The following is an 18,714-nucleotide window of genomic DNA, read 5'->3' as shown; positions in this document are numbered from 1 at the left end:
TGTTTCACCCCATGTGTATTTTTAGCTGATCCAATTAAAGTTGCAACGATTAAGTCCCCACATGTATGCCGTCCCCTGGCCACGAGTCTCTCTCTGCACACAGCTGTGTGCAGCTGCCTACCTACCCAGCCACACACACAGGACTCCGCCTGCCTGCAGGCAGCCAAGAAGAACAGATGCTATTAGCTCACTATGCCTTTGAGTATCCCCAATTTATGGACACAGATAGTAAAAGTCAAAACCTGAGTAAATTAAACACCGAGACACCAACACTTATTTACAAATTGCTGCCATCTGAGGCGCTGGCTTGTGAATAACTGACATCAGACACTCCTGCTCACCACAAGCACTCAGACAGGCCCTCATCTGAACTGGGACCCCACCAGTAAAATGCTTGCATTTAGAGACTAAAATCAATGGCTACGCCCCACTGCTTCGCCCAGGTGGAACTCATGCTCAGCTGAGGAGCTGCACCTATAAGCCAGCCCCGCCCTAAGCCACACTCCCCAGTGCCCTGTGGTAATGGGCTGGCCTCATGGGGTGGACTGAGGCATCAGTGGCTTAGACTATGATCATGGTCCTGGGGGGGAGGCCAGCTTTCTCGGGTCCAGGGTGTCTGACTGATTGCTCCTGTTTTGCACTTAGTGTAGCACTGGAATAGCTGAGCTGTGTTAGAGAGTAGCACCCTGACAAAGAACCCACTAATTAGGTGCCTTGCTCAAGACAGAGGTGAAGAGATCTGTTGTTAACAGCATGTGGGCCTGTGGGAAGCACCTGCAGGTAATGCACTATCTCAAACAGAAAGAAGCAAATAGAAAACAGAAGAAAGACCACAGAGGCATTAAAAACAAAAGTGTTGTGTTTCCTTCCACTGAAGAAAGCATTGCCTGGAGAAAGTAATGATTTCTGTCATTTGTTTTTAAGTAATATTTCAATAAAACTGTCCATAAATGTAAAACACTTTTTATTCTTCCTTGTGCACACTGGAGTGATTTCTCTAATTATGTTGGTACATTTTACCCTAAGAATTAAATGTGTAACACAGCATTCTGAATTAATAGCATTGCAAATATTTTTTTCCACATTGATGCTAAAATAGAACTTTATGTCCAAGAATCCTGGGTTTAAAATCCATGTAAGAAAAGTGCTAGTCAGGTAGTCTCCCTTATAGATAAGGTTTACCAATTCTGGTTTAAAGAAGGGAAGTTGGCTTAATCAATATACTACGGTGGGGAGGTACATCCTGCTATTTAAATAGGATGCAGATTTATACCACTGATCCACTACACTGGATGATCTCCAGGAACAAAATCCTCCTCAGGAGACAGAGCTGCCTCCTTCAGGCACATTTAGCAGGGGCTGTTTCCAGCAGGCCAGAAGGGCGCGGGCTGGAGACATGGAGAATGCGCCATAGGGGCCGAACTGAGTGACCGAGTGAGCACCTGCGCTGGCTGTGTCAGGAGGGAACCGCACCCTATTTAGAAGGCTCTCCGTCGTACCACACTGGGGTCCACTGTGTCCCTTTCTGCTCCCCAAATACAAAGGCATCGTATGGTAAATGGTGGCTTTGCTCCTGTGTGATATCCTCCCGCTAAAATTCCACTGAGGTGCAAGAAATCAGGGTTGGAAACCCTAACTTTCCACGGATGAATGCACTCAGAAATCCAAAGTCTAAAAATCGCTTTGCTGTGCCAAAGGTAGTAGAGAACAAGACACTTCATCGGACTGAAATCTGTAACTGTTCTGGAATACAAACCTGGAGTTTTAGTAACTGTTTCATTAACTTCTCTCACTCCTTTACCTACAAGTAAAAAGACAAATTATCATTTTCAAAAGCATTTTTTGAATAAAGTTGAAAAATGTCAAGTTGAATCAGTTTTCCTCTTCCGGATTCTTAAACCTATGAAATATGAGTCTGGTACACATATGCACTTAAACCTGTGTGTCGGTGGCAGGATGCGCTCCGTGTCTGTCGGGGGCTGGCTCTGTGGGGAGGCCGTGTGCACCCTGTGGATGGTGTGTGTCCCCCTGGATAGTGCTACAACAGAGAGCCTTGCAAATGAGGGTGGTTCCCAATGTCCCACCAGGGACCTGCTGCCTCACACTGCAGGTGACCCCAAGGGCACAAAGGGGTCCTCCTCCCTCGCCCCTGGATTTTCCAGCCCTGCTCCAGGCTGACACTGACAGCATCAGGTCACTCTCCTTGCTTCCTGTCTAGTTTGGTCTCTGAGTTAGATTTATAATCTGCTAGCCTTTATAGATTCATATCAAACTGCCCCAGAGTATTACTTTTCAAAGTTTATATTCTACTTCCAACGGGAAAGGGCAAAAGAAACATATAGGCAAACGCTTCCTGACTTGAGAACTGTGAATAAATTGGAACCCAGAGATGAAATCACTGAGGTCCTCTTCTTCTGGTCACAGTTTAGAACTCAGCTTGTGGGTGTCATCTCTGTTTGGGTAGTACCTGAGAGATTTCTACCCTACAACTGGACCTCAGTTTATAGTCCGCATTAGTAAACACAGGACTGGTGAGTAGCACTGCGTATGTCCACCTAGCTGCTTTGTAATTTAAAAAACAGAATCAACATCAGGAATTTATTTTCTGCCACCCAAAAGCTTGCGGTCTTAAAAATAATATAGGTAGCTTACTTTACATGTTCTCAGATACTTTGTGGTATTTATGTATCCATTTTCATTTTTAAGGAATACGTTTTTGAAAATATTTTGTTATTTTTAACTCAGAATGCTTTTCTTCAACCAAATGGCTTTTGTCTTTGGTTTAAAATGCAGATAGCACAGTTTAATACCCACGTATCAGACATTGAAACTGTATGTGCATGTAGACACGCATGGCGTGGCTCACACACATGGGGTGTGTCCAGACAGGTGAGGGCATTAGCCCACCTGTGTCACCTGGGTCTCACACCTGCCTGCTGCTGTAGGGCAGGTGACATCCACCTTGCCCGGAAGTGTGTGCTTCCACACCTGAACCAGTGACTTACTTTTACAGACAGGTGACTTCCCCGTCCATTTCATATCTGCTTTACATGTCCTGTGTTCGGAACCACCAGCAAGGAAAAACCCTGGGTGGCAGGTGTACACCAGGGTGTAGCCAAACGTAGGAAGATCGATGGCTCGCACGTCGGCATGCGCTGGGGTTTCGGGCTGTCTGCAGGCGTGAGCTGCAACACACAGCATTTATCCCATTACAAAGGCTGGGACCTTGTCCCTTACAGGGTCATTGATGAGCTGAGCTCAGGGAATAAACACACCAAAGAATTCAGCCTTGGTTAGTGGCTTCATACGTACATAGAATGAATATGCAGAGATTCTGTAGAAAATCTCAGCTTAAAATAAACAGAACAAGCCTGATAAATAATCTAGATAAAATGTTCCTCTGTGATCAGTCTTACCAACTAACATGGAAAAAACACGCTCAAATAAGCCTTGATTTCCATCAGGTGGCAACAAGTAATTTCAGGGTTCAATTAAGTGAGTGGTGGAAAATTTGATGTGTATGCTGTGTCTTACTAAAATGATGTAGCTTATTTAAAAATGTAATTTAGGAATAAAAGCAATTGTAATGCTTTTTTGTAGCAAACCTCACTCTATGAAGTTCCTATATATGTCTGAAATAAAGAACTTGGCAGATAATTATAAAACAAGTTTATAATTTTAAAATGGTACAAGTAATCGCTTATGTTTTGTCAATATTTTACCTCTTTCCTACCTTCCAAATTTTCAACATAATGAGTTTCTAGCAAGCTTTATATACTATATTGTATATACTATAAGTGATGTAGAAATGAAAACTTTGAAATAATATGCATCTTATAATATTGATAAATGAACAAAATCATAATTTTCTACTATGATGATTTTTCTTAACTACCTATTAATAATTTTATGCTCAACATAGCAGATTAAATATTTCAATAAATTAATAGCAAGTGAATTATTGATTTACTGATTAAGTTTTCAAGAAAAACTTTTTCTATCTCTTATGATTGAAACACAAAATAAAATTTGATCTTTAATTATTCAAATGATCAATTCAAACCTATAGCAAAAATAGCATTTTAAACATTTATTCTCATTCTCCAACACAGAACCCAGAAAATAAGTGAGGACAGCCAAACCCTGCCCTGCTGAGCCGGGTTCTGGGCTTCAGCTCCGGCTCTTAGCACCTGGGGTCCCCGAGCAGGATGTTCTGCACCCAACACGAAGCCCCTGCCTGGCTCATGCTGCCACGCTAGGAGCCCCTCAGGAAGTACCCAAGGTTTCAGGTTAGGAAACCAAACCCAGCCATACCGCCTGGCTAGCTGCCCTGAAGGTAAGAGCTTCCCACAGCTGGGCAGGCCGGGTCCACTTACGGGTGCACTCCGTCTGCATGCCGCTCCAGGTGAGATTGGCCAGGCAGGTGCGGGTGGTGGAGCCCTGGACGTGGTAGCCTTTCCTGCATCTGAAGAAGACAGTGCTGCCCACCTGTAGGGAGACCCGCAGGAGTCAGGGCCGGGCACGAGCTCACCTTGCCGGGTGCTCACGTCGATAAAGCACTATATCTTATTTGTCCTCTGTACTTCCAGAATTTTCTCTTTTTATTTTGAACTGATTATTCATTTTTTCTTTTTTCTGCCACTTACATTTTAAGTGATTGGTGCATTGGTAGAAGACAACTTTCGCTCACCCTCCCAGCCCCTGCTGTCTAACAGGTTCCGCGTGGGCTCTGTGTTCCTGCCGCTTCTGGTCTCGGGCTCTGTGTGCTCTGAACACCTGAGGTGCCCACCCTTCCAGGCCTTCCTGAGCTCCCCCTTTCCTTCTCAGACTGTGCTTGCACCCTGCTTCTCTGTGCATCCCCCCTTCCGAGAGGGACCGTCACTCACTGCCCAGACAGAATGCCACTGTCACCACGGCGAGCTGCAATGGCCCATGTGCTTTGGGCCCCATTCCCTACCCTGAAGGCCTCAGGGATTCCCAGTGCCCTCTATACCAATCCAGAGAATGAGCTGTGGCCCTCGTGTGTTCACGGCGCCAAGATCATCCACCTCCCTTCTACCTGGAGCAAGAGGCCAGGTGAGGTGGACAAAATGAGGAAGAAGACAGCAAGGCAAAGATTTCCAGCTGTGCTCTGCAGGACCCACACCGTGCCGCACAGTTTGCCTGCTGACCCAGGGAGCATCTAAGACCTGGGGTCACACCTCTGGGGATTTATATGGAAAAGCATTCAAGTGTACCCCAGGCTCAGGTCAGAAACTGCTGGACCCTGGGCGAGGCATACAGGTCGGTCTGCCACCTCCCCTTCTTGGAAGTCCCAGGAACACAATAAGTCAGAGAACAAATCCACGTGGAGAATGCCTGGAATCCCTAGGTACTGGCCATGAAATACACATCTGCTACGGGGCATTTTCCTGAGATGGGATATAAAATGGACCATATCTAACAAACCACTCCCCACGAGAGCTTCCTTCCAGGAAACACGCCCAGGTGTTAGAGGCAGCAGAGAACTTCCAGACAGGTGAGACAGACAAGCCAGGGTTCCGAGCCATGAGCGAAGAGGCTTTGATTCTACACTGAGGGGACCCACCCACTGAAGGGCGTGTACACACTCCACTTGGGTTTTAAAGTCAATTGTCAGAGAGCCATGAAGATGCCTGATTATGTAAGACTGTCAGAGCATCTCCTGTCACTTTTCATTACCTTGCATTGTTAAGCATCTGTCCAGTATTAACTAGAGTTTCAGTGCAAACTTCATCAAAAGTCAAGAGCACATTCTAATGTGATCATCTCCTGCCAAAAATTTATGGCTCTGCCTTCAGAGGTCACGTGCAGAACACAGTTCACACCTAACCTTGGCCTGGAGGGTTAAGACACATTTCCTTTTTTCTGTCTCTTTTTTAGTTTTTCTCTGTGGAATGTAAATTTTATAGTATTTCTGCATTATATGTAGTCTTTAAGTGGAGTCTTATGTGTAGTTATTCAGTAACAAGTAGTCTTGATTGGAGAACTGCCCTTGAGCTCAACACACAGAAACTACGTAAGTGTGAGTGCTTCCAAATGCAAATTCAGATAGCTGGCACAAGGTACAGGATACATCTGATTCTCCAGATTTGACAGTGAAATCCTCATTGAATGACTTTGGGCAAATATAACATGAACAATTTCTACATATGAAAATTTGCACATATACTTAAGTACCAGTGGTATTTTATATCTCTAGTGAAACACAGGAAATACCTCATATCCTCTAGAGCTATTTTGGATTCCAAAGTGTGGGGTACCAGGATCTGGGCAGGTGTTATGTGCAGGATCTGAAATTCACAATCAAAAAAAAAAGATTGTAACTTTTTTATTTAAAAATCTTGCAAAATTTAAAACATTTTGACAAACAAGCAAAACATCATCATAAATGTTAAAAAGTAACTATTTGCATCTCTTCAAACATCTTCAGAAATTAATGCTTTGTGTTTACTGTGCTTTAAATAGATCTATATATACTTATTAATATAAGAATAATCCCTTTACCAATCCCTTTACCAGTATCTAGATGGTTAATCTTATAGTGTGATCCATAAGTAACTATTATGAAGTTCTGCCTTATAAAAATTTAATTAATGGTTATCATAGTTAATTACCCATGATAATATCCCATATTTGGTGGATAAATTTTCCTCAAGATTTCAAAATGATAGGAATACTCAGCGGTCCAATGGAAACTTACAGTTTACCAATAAGACATTACCCAAATCCTAAGGACATGAGCCACTGGGTACTGGCTGGACTACACTATTGCTACTCTCAGCTGCACACAGAAAATCAAAAAATGTAACTATTTAAAATGTACTCTCTATAGCAACCAAGCTACTGGAGGAAAATACTTGCAGTACCAAGATGTCTTCCATCTAGCAGTGGCTTACATCAAGAGATAGAAATTCCTAAATTTAAAAAGATGTTTTAATGAAATTATTTCTAATACTACATTTTAAGTGGGCATCATTTAATTTCTTGGAAAATAACCAAGACTAAAGACTATTGTTTTTTACTATAAATTTGCAGAGAACAGCTCCATAAAACAGGGCGACTCCAACCTAGCAAGGCCATTTGCCCTGTGATGGCGGCTTTGGGGCTGGCATGGCCTGCATCTGTGCAGCAGTTGTGATGCAGCTCTAACCCAGTGTGCAGGTTTGGGAGGTCACTGCCTGCCTGCCTAGCTGCCGGCACTGACTCAGGCCAGCGCCTCGCCCAGAACCCCGTCACCCCACTTAGGAATGAAACGTCTTTGTCTGGAAGTATCCCAAACACAGTAGGGCCACATCCTCATCTGCTTTGGTTCATATCTGGGTGACCCTCAAAGCTTCACGAACTGGTAGGTGGGTAACTGGATCATGGATTGGTCCACTGTGGAGTTCACAGCCGAGCATGATGCTGGGAGGTGATCACAGGGGGCAGCCTGGCAGGGTCACCTCCCTCCTCCTCCCTTGATCGCTCTGTGTCTTGTCTGCCAGGCATAAGCTGTTTGTTCTCTGCTGTGCCATGAGCTTCTCTGTTACGTCCCCTCGTCTTGAAGTCAGCCAACTACAAACTGAAACCTCTATGGCCTGCGAGCCAAGATCAATCTCTCTTTCCTGATGCTGTGGAGGTCAGGAATTCTGTCCCAGCAACTAGGAGAAAACTGAGACCCCAACATTACCTATGCAGGTGGGCTGAATGCCGCTCCAGGTGCCGTCGGCCTGGCATGTTCTCCGTGACGACCCCACCAGAATGAAGGGTGCCTTGCACTGGAAGAAGACCTCAGACCTGAACGTGAAGCTCTTCCCGCTGACCCGGCCCTCAGCTGGGATCCCAGGGTCTCCACAGAACACGGCTGTGGGGATCAATAGTGAGAGCTCAGCTATGAGCGTCCCCGCGCAGCTCACGTACTGGAAGTGGTAACGCGTTCTATGAACCTTTCAGAGTTAACCACCACACACAGTGACCCAGAGGAAAGCGTGAGGCCCTGGTGCTACACACTGCAGCCTGAGATTTTGCCTACAGGGTCTACTAAAACACGACGTGCCTTTAAAAGCAAAAGATTCTTAAAGGACACAAGGCCACCAGTCTCCCTGAAAAGACTTTACCTCGAGCACATTATCACCGTTCTTGCCACTTTCTGTAGCAGTTCTGCAAATCTACTTTTGTACCTGTCATTGCAAGTCATGATCAGAAATGTGGTGAATGCTGCTCTCAAGTTGCATTCAATGGAAAGGCAGGGTCGTGAAAACATCACTGTGTGCCCCTCTTCATCTGATTAATCAGGCCTGACCACGGAGCACCTCTGACTCTTAGCAGTGTCAAAGTGGCTATGAAAAGGAAACGGTCAGAGTAGATTCAGGACAGGACAGGACAGCCAAAGATGCAGGGGGAAGAGGATGTCCAGAACCACTTCAAAAGGTGGCAGGAGCCACAGGACACATGTGCCACCTGAAGTGAGGACTCCGAGGGACATCAATGGCACCATGCCTTTTGCTCTAATAATTTTTAAATGTGTGCTTTTGGATTGGGTCTCCTCCTGCATCTGGTGCAATTCCACACCACCGTGTTGGGCCCTGGGATGCATAGCAATGGTGCATCCTCCCTTAGGGGCATGGGCTGCTGTGGAACTTACGCAGGCACTGGGGAACCTCTCCTTTCCACACCCCATGCCCTTCGCAGGAGAGGATGGCGGAGTGGGAGAGCTGGAAGCCGTCTGCACAGCTGTAGCTGATGCTGGCGCCCCAGTGGAAGTCGGTGCCTTCCACCTTCCCATCGGGCACTGCAGGGGGCTGGCCACACAGGACAGCTGGGGAAAGAGAATGTTCAAAGTGAGCAGCGCCTCGCCCCACCACACTTGTGCTTTTGTCTTCCTGAATTACAGATGACATCTTTATCTTGTCACCTGAAATGTGAGCATTACTAAGTTCTGGCGGGAAGAGACCGTCCTCCCCAACCTGCCCGCCCAGATGTCCTGCCACTGGCACTCTCTACAAGGCCTAGTGCACCTGTCTGGAAGCTGCAGCCCACAGTTCTGTTCACCCACATCTGCTACCCATCACCCACAGACACCAGAGCTTCAAAGTGCAGCACCCCTGCCAGAGGCTGGGTGCAAGCCACTCGAACTCTGCTTTTCCACTCTGCTTTGGAGTCCCATGCTCTGGCTACCCTTTTCTGGGAGTCAGTTTTCCCACCTGTGGAACTAACCATAACAGAGTAGGGAGACAAGAGTGACTAAGAATTTGCAAATGAGACTTTAGGAGTTCCTAGAATTCCCAGTTCCAGGAAGAGCTCCGTGAATGACTGCAAAACAAAATCAAACCTAGCTCTGAACAGGCTTCTGTACTCCTCAAAATAAAAAGGGCCACCACCTTTGCAGACAGGCTTGCTCTGGTTCCATGTGCCGTCTTTGGTACAGCGGATGACGCAGGCCGAAACAGGCTCCATCAGGTAGCCGGGGTTGCATTGGTAGCTCACGGTCTTGTTGAAGGTGAAATCAGTCCCAAACTGGACACCGTTGGGCAGCGTGCCTGGATCTCCACAACTGATAACTAATGGGCAAGCAGCACACAAAGGACCAGAGAGGTGCACGGTTATCACAGTGCAGGTAACTTCAGTCTCTGCTCAGCCACCTGCAAGTCTGTTCCCAGGACCAGCCAAGAATCGAGAGGCGACCTGACCTGGCTGACCACTGGCTACAGGAAGGCTGACCACATGCCTTCGAACCTTGATCCTATTCTCCGAAGAGGGGCTGCATAGACCTTGCCTGCTGCCCATGGCTGACCCCAGGCACTCATGGTGTCAAACCTCACTTTGCTGCCCAGGGACATACAGAGCTGTGGTCACTGACCTGGCATCTGGTTTGTTTGCAGAATAAATGGCCTACAGACAGAAACATTTTGGCTTTTGTTTGTTCCAGCTTTATCTTGTCCAGCCTTACCCGGCTATTTAAAGTAGCCTCAGGATTGAAATTGCCAAGTGGAGAATGCTATTTCAGCACCTCAAGGGCCTGTGTGGTGATGTACACCATTAATTCTAGCTCTTTGGAAGCCGTGGCAGGAGGGTCCCAAATCTGACTTCAGTTGGGGCAATTTAGCAATTTAATAAGATCCTGTCTCAAAATGGAATCTAAGAAAAGAGCCCGAGATGCAGTTCAGTGTGACAGCCCTAAATCCCAACCCTAGTACCAAAGCAGCCAAACGGACAGCACTGAGGGGGCAGAATCCCAGTGTTAAATATGTTTCACTTCCTTCCTAGAATCCCACTTTTTCCCTGACACTTTGTGGCTCCCGTGGGGCAGGGTACTGACTTGTGCAGTCTGGAGCAGTGCCGGTCCAGGTCCCATTGGCCGTGCAGTGGCGCGTGGTGAGCCCTGAGGTCTTGTAGCCCTCCCAGCATGCGTAGACCACGGAGCTGGAGAAGAGGACACCATCACTGCTCACTATCCGACCATTGGTGGGGGTGCCGGGGTTCCCACAGGACACGGCTGTGGAGAGAGAGAAGGCCCATGAGGACCTGGCAGACACAGACTGGAGGCCAGCTCCTGATACCCTCACAGCGTTAGGGTATGTCCACACAGAATCTGACCGAGACTCCTAAGTTTGGTTACTGAACAGCTCAAATGTAAAACAGTACATGTTAACACTATCCTTTCTGAAGTGCATTGCTTCCAAACCAACCAAAACGTGAATAGAGAGTTAGAAACACACAGCCTTGCTACTTGAGACTGAATCCATTTTTGTGGCCAGACAGAATTTTACCCATGTGCTATGGGCCCCTTGGCAGCACCCCACCCCCCACACCCACAGCTGACTCTGAAAACTGAAGACTCGGGTCTTGTGCTCCAGTGATGGTGCCACAGGTCTGCACTCATGTGGCTCTGCAGTGTGAGCTCCTTTGCAGGTAGACAAGGGCAGCTGTGATGCTGCTGGACGTGATTCCGGGTACTGTCCTCAGTTCCTCCTTTCTTCTTGCTCTTTTTAACTGGGCTCATTTACCAGGGTAACCGAAACACTTCTTCCTTAGCCCAGTCACAAGGATGCAGAACAAGCAGACAGGGAAGAAGCGTGACCCACTGGATTCTCCTAGCAAGGAAGCATCCTGAGGCTGTCTGGGAGTGAGGGACGCAGCTAAGAAACTTCTGCATCTCTGTTCACTCCTTCTTCAAAGCTAGCCCTGAGACAAAGGTGTCCTTCTCTGAGACACTTGGAAGGAAGCAGGCCGTCAGATCTGCAAGGCGTTTAGAAGTCATTACACTCGCAAGTTCAGGAGGTCACCTGACATTGAGCTGGGACCTTCTTGAAAACCTAACATTCAGCACACAGGAGGTGCTTCCACCGAGGTGCCTGCAGTAGACAGAGCTAATCAATCACACCCCTTAATCCCTCATGGATCCGGGCTCACTTTTTCTAGCAGAGGCTAATCAGCCTCCTCTGGGTTTCTGTGTGAGTTGAGAAACATCTGCCCACCCAGAAACAGAGGCTATGGAAGAGTCTCCTAAGTTGAAAGGCTTATGATAACTGTAACATAAATTGAGACTCCGTACTGCAGTATACCAAGGTTTGGTACACACCAGGCAGCTGTTCATTCAACAAACATGTATCTATCACTTAGCATGCAAACACTACCATGCAGCTACCCCTCCCAGTGTGTCTGCACAGGGAGGAAATAAGGTCTGTCTCCCTGGGACTCAGACACTGCCAACCCACACTGAATCACATTTGCCGCTGAAATCTGTGTGTAGACCTTTGAAAGTCCCCTGGGAAGGATGAATGCTAAATTCATCAAACAACTGGTGAAACGTATCCTGTGAATGCTATTATGAGAGTATCCTCCTCCTCCTCCTCATGTGAGAAAATCTCCTTCATCAGCACTAGAGAGAATGCAGCTAAGTGCTGTCTTTCCCAAAGTGAGATGTACAATTAAGTTTTCCCTTTCCCCCTCTCCCACTGCAGCTACAATGTGAATGGGAGCCAGAGACAGCACCAACATGCCCATTTTTATTCCGATGTTATGAGGTTACAAAACAACAGAGGTAGGACTAAAACAAGAGATTAGGTTTAGAATCACTAGGAGAGAAAAGTATGTTTTTTTTAAGCTGGTGGTTAAACTTCCACCACATCCTCTGCTCTCTGGTCTCATTATTTTTAAATGTACTTTCCTCAAGCACACTTGCTTAGTGTGATTCCTTCTGGTAAACTGTAATTTTACTTTACCTGATTTACACAGTGCATCCCTACACTGACTGAAAGGTGTTTTACTTCTCGAGTGTGCCAGGCTAGAGAGAGTGCAGTGCAGCCTGCTCGGTGCATGGCACTCTGTGCCCTTCCAGGTGGCACAAGCAGCTGCAACTTCATGAGATACTAAGTTAATAAGCTTATGATTAAAGTTTAGGTTGCTAACAAAAGCAGATGTGATCTAATTTTCTTCAAGCCCCTGTCAGGATGGGATGCTGTTAGCAGACTCAGAGGGGGGGTATCCACTGGATAGTACCAGCTTGAGTACGGGCTGAGCCCAAAAGCTTGGTGGGCGTTTCTGGAAACTGCAAAGGCACTGGTGTGATATCCTATGAGCTGCTTCCTGCAGGACAGTATTGCTATGTCTCATATGCGGGAAGAGTTTGACACAAAAACTACACATTCAATTAAACTATATCCTCTTTTTTAGGTGAAAAGTTAGTTGAGAAGTTTGTTTGCCAGGATTCCTGACACCACACGGCAGCCTGACCTGTCTGACTCTGATGGCTTCTTCTGAGCTCTAAACACCATTGCTAACTGCACCTCACCTTTGCCTCCGACACTGCCAATGATGCCCAGCACTGCAAAACTCCTCCTCCACCTTCAAATACTATGCTGAAGTCTCCGCTGCAAAATAGTGTATGTGATACAGCCCCAGAGGCCTCGGTAAAGGAGAGACTGGGGCTCAGGTGAATGTATCACCTGGACATTCGCCCCACAGAGTCCCGTGGCTGTGGTGTGCTACCCCTGCTCGCTGCCCCTCAACTCCTCCTTCACTCATGAAACCCAGCATGACCCTGTGGAGATGCCAACTAGAGTAGGAGGCACCTCAATGTCCACAGCATAAGGACCAGTGTGGTGGGACCATCAGAGGAGTCAAGGTATCACTTAGCGATCAGCAGAGTGATTTCTGATGATGCTCTTAACAAGTCTGGGAGCATCTCTGCCCTGTCCCCCTTCGTACTCACAGCCGCCTGGGCATTCAGGGTGGACACAGGTATAGCACTCACCTTCACATGCAGGCTGCACCCCTGACCAGGACCCGTTGGGCAGGCACATCCGCTCTGCCGAGCCCCGTAGCTGGTAGCCCATCTCGCAGGAGAAGCGCAGGAGACTCTTGGTCTTAAACTCATCTCCAAGCCGAGAGCCGTGTGCGGGGGTCCCTGGGTCCCCACAAAACCCAGGACTGCTTCCTGTGGAACACAGCACATCGACAAGGCAGTTTTGCGTTAGCCTCACTGCACACAGGCTGGTGCGGCAGGTTTGGGTCAGAGATGAGGACCCTGAGAGCAGAGGGCGCAGGGGAGGGGCTGGGGTGGGACACAGACACAGACACATCACGCAAGGGCTGACAGTCCACGCCTCTGCCCGGAGTTTCCCATGCACTGACATTTATTATAGATGCATTCATTGCAGGATTAGGATGGTGGTTGTCTTTTTAAAATGTATTACTTTCATTATAGATGCTAAAGTGGTGAAATGAAAGAACTGAGAGGACTCACACACACACACACACACACACACACACACACACACACACACACAGGCTAAAGGAGCAACTAGGGGGAGGCTGAGAAAAGGAAGTAGGTATCCTAGCCCTGTGACCAGGAACTCACATTAAAAGCAGGGGACCCCTTGACCCTGGTGACGATGGCCCTGAGGGTGCTCCACGTGAGGGAGCACTCTTCCCACATATGAAACATAGCAATATTGTCCTGCAGGAAGCAGCTCATGGGATATCACACCAGTGCCTTTGCAGTTTCCAGAAACGTCCACCAAGCTTTTGGGCTCAGCCCGTACTCAAGCTCAAGTGATTTGGTGAGGTTGGTGCTCAAGGCTGGTTCTGAGGGGGAGGGGGAGGGCTCTGGCGTGTGTGGAGTGGACCGTGAGAATGGTGAAGATGACCATGGATGCTACCGGCGTGCTGGGTGGGAAGCGGGTAGGGACAGTCTGGGACAGGGGCTGCTGCACCCTGCTTCCCACCCGCTGCGCATGCAGAGCCCGCACCTGAGCAGTGTGGCAGGGCCCCGCTCCAGTGGCTATCCTCCTGGCAGATACGCGTGCTGTTGCCCGTGAGACTCTGGCCGCCCTTGCAGGAGTACTGCACCCTGGCCCCATAGGTGAACAGCTCCCCGGTCAGCACAGCGTTGGCAGGGACCCCAGGGTGCCCGCACGAGATGGCTTCAGGAGAGAGAACACGACAGCAACTGAGCGCCACATTTCGGTCAAACGGAGTGCACTGTCACCCACACAGGTCCCCACACGCCACCTCCTAAGGACAGGGCTCAGGCCGGCTGTCCTACAGATTAGAAACGCCGGCTTCCAGCTGCTCTGGGGTACTGGCCCCTCATCCCAGCACTCTGCAGGCTGAAGCAGCAAGGTGGGAACTCTGGCTCAGGCTGGGCAATGGAGTGAGATCCTGTCTCAGAATTCAGAGTGAGGGAGGGCAGGAGATGAACCTCAGTCTGAAGTCCTGGGTTTCATTTCCAGTTTAAAAAAAAAAAAAATCCAGATCATACTACCTTCCCTAGAATGTGTTAACTGAAGAAAAGGGAGGATTTTTGGCAGTGGGCTTTTTTCTTCCTTAATGTAGCTTTCCTTAAGGTCAAAATTTACATGTAGATTTTCAGGGAGAAAACTCGGCTGCTTTTTCTCCGGCTCTTCTTATTGCAGCTCACATGAGCACAGGGAGGTGTCATGGGGCTCTGAGGAACAGTATGGACCCACCTGCTGGGGCTGTGGACCCCTGCATGCTTCTTCCTGGGTTTTCAGTTAACATGAAATTATGCATTTTGCTTGGAGACCGAACGGTTTAATCTTTAAATTCACATGTCTAAGACAATCATTCTAGTAATTTTTTTTCAAATGTGAACCATTTAAAATGTATCTATGGCCAGGCAGGTGGTACATTCCTGTAATCACAGTACTTGGGAGGCTGAGACAGGAGGATTGTTGTGAGTTCGAGACCAGCCTGGGCTTCAAAGCCTAAGGCCAGCCTGAATTGTCTCAAAAAGACAAAGAAAAAAAAAAAGAATAAGTAAAATATGACTATAGTTTCTCTTCTTACACTGAGCTAACAGTGCTGTAGAGAGCTGACTACTTGCACTGCAAGGGAACTGTCTCACACTCTGAGGTGACTTCATGTGAGCACCAGCACTCCAAGAGTGAGGTCACCCATGTAGGGGCATCACCCAGGCTGAGCCTCTCCAGCTCTTGCTGTCTGTGCTGTGTAGACATGCCCTCAGCACAGACCCTAAAAAGACCTGAAACTCTGAAAGGCTGGGAAAATGACCAATTTTAGGAAGAGCGTTAGTGAAACTAACAGCAAAAGGAGGAGAAGCTGAGCTGCTCCAGGGTGCACAGCGCCTGGTCCTGGTGATTGGTGCCTCATGTGTTCCTGAGGTCTCTGTTATAAGCTCAAAAACCCAAAATGTGCTATACTTATGATAACTTGTTCTCTTCCTGTAAAACTTGTATAATTGCCAGTTAAGTTGCAACCTTGTAACATACTCACCAAGTAATCCCTTCCCTGCCTCCCTGGTTCCTGTAACTGCTTGTTCTGCCTCCCTGGTAACTTTTATGGGGACAAACCCTAACCCTTCCCCTTGTGGCTTGCTACTTTGTAACTCCCTGCAGCCCCTGGCCCAAGCCCACTTCCCTGGCTGCTTTTCTGGGTCAGTGCTGCGGCTGAGCTCAACTAATAAAACACTTTTTTAAAATTTTGGGGGGCCTGTCATTTTTCTGCCCATATCTTTCACACCAGGCCACAGGCATCACCGCCCAGGAAGGGCCAGGCATCCGGCTTCTGGGCACTGTACGTCCCCTGCAGCACAATGCCGACTGCAAGTCTCACAGCAGCCTGCAGAGTCTTGGCAGGATGGGTGGGGGGGAAGGGGATGGAAAAGAGAAAACCAGTTCCTGCAGTTCCTGGAAAAGTCCCCAGGGTTGAGGCAGGTAAAGTAGAGCAGGGTCAAGGTTCCAGGAGGGCTGGAAAGCACCCACATGTGCGGGAGAGCATTTCCTTCTAGACTGTGGTTTTCTATCTCCATGGAAATTAATCTCCAGGTTTGACTTGGAAGCAATTTCCCTGTAGACTCCAAGGGGTTGTATGAATTTTAAAAGGCCAAGGAGGAAGATCCCACTGACTTCCTGGGTGTTCAGGCTCGGCTTCCATACAGCTGTGCTCCTTGGGTAAAGGAAGACATGATTTTGCAAGTGAAAGAAAACCAGATGGCAGCTGCTGGGGTTAGAGGACATATTCTCCTCAGTCTACGTCTGTGAAAATCTGCACATGGTTCTGTCTTGGAGGGAAAGTCCCGAAGACTGAAGTGTGGTCTCCCCCGAGGACAGCAGCCTTCTATCACAGCCAAGTTCCCCCTGCCTGGGTTCACAAGGACACCTGTACCGGGATGCTGCCTGTCAGCTGGAGCCGGATGGCTGCATCATGTCTGTGAAGGCCTATCTCAGCCCCTCTGAGAACCCAGTGTTCCCATAGGTCCTGGCTCCGCACCTCAGACCCCTTGGCAGGGAGGCTGAGGCAGGCTGACAGCACTGAGGGCAATGCAGGCCATGTTGCAAGGGAGAGGGGTCTCAAGTGGAAAAGCGGGGTCAGTCTGTGAGGTGTAGAGGCTCCCTGTCTGCATCTCCCCAGCAGGGTACATGACCTTACCCAGCCCGTTTCTCTATCCTAACCACCTTAAGGTGTAGTTTGTGTCTTGGGTAATCTATCTATGCTCTCACAGAAGCTGACAGGACTGGAGACGGCAGGGGCAGGGAGAGTGGAAACCCAGGACCTCTGTGAGCACCCAGTGGGCGCTGTGCTCCGCGGCTGGTGCTGTCCAGGGCTGAGCTCGTGCTCACTCACCCAGGCAGGTGGGCAGAGAGCGGTCCCACAAGCCACTCGCCATGCAGGTCAAGGCTGAGGAGCCCAGCAGGTAGAAGCCCTTCTTGCAATGATACAGGACACTTGTGCCGTACTCGAAGCTCTCAGGGAAACTCTGCGGCCCATGCCGAACGGCGTTGTCCACGAAGCCTGGGTCTGAACAGTTCACCACTGGAAGGTGACAAGTCTCCATGTCACTCAGAGACAGCAGAGCCAAACCCACAGACCCACCCACCGGCCCACTGACCCACCCACCTACCCAGCCACTGGTATAAACAAGACCAAGGAGGTCCACATCATCACCTCAGGAAGCCCACAAAACCAGGACCTCGTTGGGAGACCTCTTCAGACATTCAGCCCTCGGTGAATTCTACTTCCGCTTTCACCCACTGTGCTCCCAAGACTGTTAGGCATCAAGCCAGCTCCCACAGCAATCTGAACAACACAGGGTGATGCCTTTCCTGCTTCCTGGGATGGCTCTTTTGGTGTGTTTACTGATAGTTACTGGTTAAGTTTTTGTGTTCTACCAGAATGGCTGGCTGAGGTCCCTTTTAGTTCAGCTGTGTTTACTGGAGGGCGGCAATTTTTCATCAACGCCTAATGGAAATGGACATCGAGGCCCCTTGAGCTAACTGACCACAGCCCACCTGGAGTTTACGTCATCCCCACATCACTAGCACAACAGAACATTGTGTTCAGCAGTCACAGTGCAGTGCTGAAGGAATAATGACAAGGAAGCAGCTATTCGAGATTAGGACCGACGCAACTGAAAAGCACTTGACCCGTGGTGGTTTGTGTGCTCTGTGGTTGTGCCCACTGCAGGCAGCAGAGGCTGAGCTGTGGGCGTGGCACACACAGGAAGCGTGCACAGGCTGTACACAGGCACTGGGATGGCTTGGGGATTCCACACAGGAAAGCCCCGCACGATGCCTTTTGAAATCAAAATGATGTTTACCACCGTTTTATGAGGATAAATAAACCTTCTCTCCGAACAGAGTCTGAAAACTTGACTATAATTAATTCAGTGCCTTATGATAATAACAAATATGGCTTTTTAATTAAAAGAAAATCAGAAAATAAGCTTTACCATGAGAACTGTGTTTCTGAAGCACCGTGGTGAGCAAGGTTTCCCACCATTTCCCCTTGAAACCATGAGACCTGCCTGGGTCTGGAAGGCGGGTCTGCAGGGGCCACCATCCCCGTGCCTGCCTCCTGTCCCTGCTCCTTTCCCACCGCCTCCTTGTTCTCATCCTCTGCCTTGGCCTAAAGCACAGTCCTGCCCCCAAAGCCACAGAAGGGGAACCACTTCCTACAATAGCTTATGTTTCCTCCAACTGCCAAATTTTATTATTTTAACATTAACATTTGAAAACACCTGGATACTTCACTACATTTTCTATAAAATGAACTTCAGGGAAGCCCACTGTTGGATGTTGCTTGCCTTTTAATTCCTCTCCAGCCCTACCTCACATTTCCTTCAGGTCCTGGTGTACAATCACACAGCAGCCCATGATTATCATCTCTGAGCGTGAACCCCCAAGTTCACAAAACCATAGAGGAGAAAAATGTCTAGTGTTTGCATGGAAT

General features: G+C 48.3%; 1 protein-coding gene across 2 annotated transcripts in view; it reads right to left on the bottom strand.

Annotated features, from left to right (window-relative positions):
• Positions 1-18,714, bottom strand: part of Csmd1 (CUB and Sushi multiple domains 1) — a 1,477,900-nt gene that overhangs the window by 11,902 nt on the left and 1,447,284 nt on the right. Inside the window, exons 55-65 of one of the 2 annotated variants that reach the window (XM_063234987.1) lie at positions 17,110-17,298; positions 14,253-14,426; positions 13,256-13,438; positions 10,319-10,495; positions 9,381-9,560; positions 8,645-8,818; positions 7,691-7,864; positions 6,238-6,311; positions 4,377-4,488; positions 3,006-3,185; positions 1,757-1,801 (exon numbers count right to left, since the gene is read on the bottom strand). In XM_063234987.1, coding sequence (XP_063091057.1) covers positions 1,757-1,801; positions 3,006-3,185; positions 4,377-4,488; positions 6,238-6,311; positions 7,691-7,864; positions 8,645-8,818; positions 9,381-9,560; positions 10,319-10,495; positions 13,256-13,438; positions 14,253-14,426; positions 17,110-17,298 — 1,662 coding nt within the window. The remainder of the gene's footprint in view (positions 1-1,756; positions 1,802-3,005; positions 3,186-4,376; positions 4,489-6,237; positions 6,312-7,690; positions 7,865-8,644; positions 8,819-9,380; positions 9,561-10,318; positions 10,496-13,255; positions 13,439-14,252; positions 14,427-17,109; positions 17,299-18,714) is intronic. The other variant, XM_063234988.1, reaches the window with a different exon arrangement.

Source organism: Cavia porcellus, unplaced genomic scaffold (assembly GCF_034190915.1).
Source record: "Cavia porcellus strain 051 isolate PalLab524CR breed Dunkin Hartley unplaced genomic scaffold, mCavPor4.1 scaffold_24, whole genome shotgun sequence".
In the NCBI taxonomy this organism is placed as follows: Eukaryota; Metazoa; Chordata; class Mammalia; order Rodentia; family Caviidae; genus Cavia; species Cavia porcellus.
This window is presented reverse-complemented; position numbering and strand designations above follow the sequence as displayed.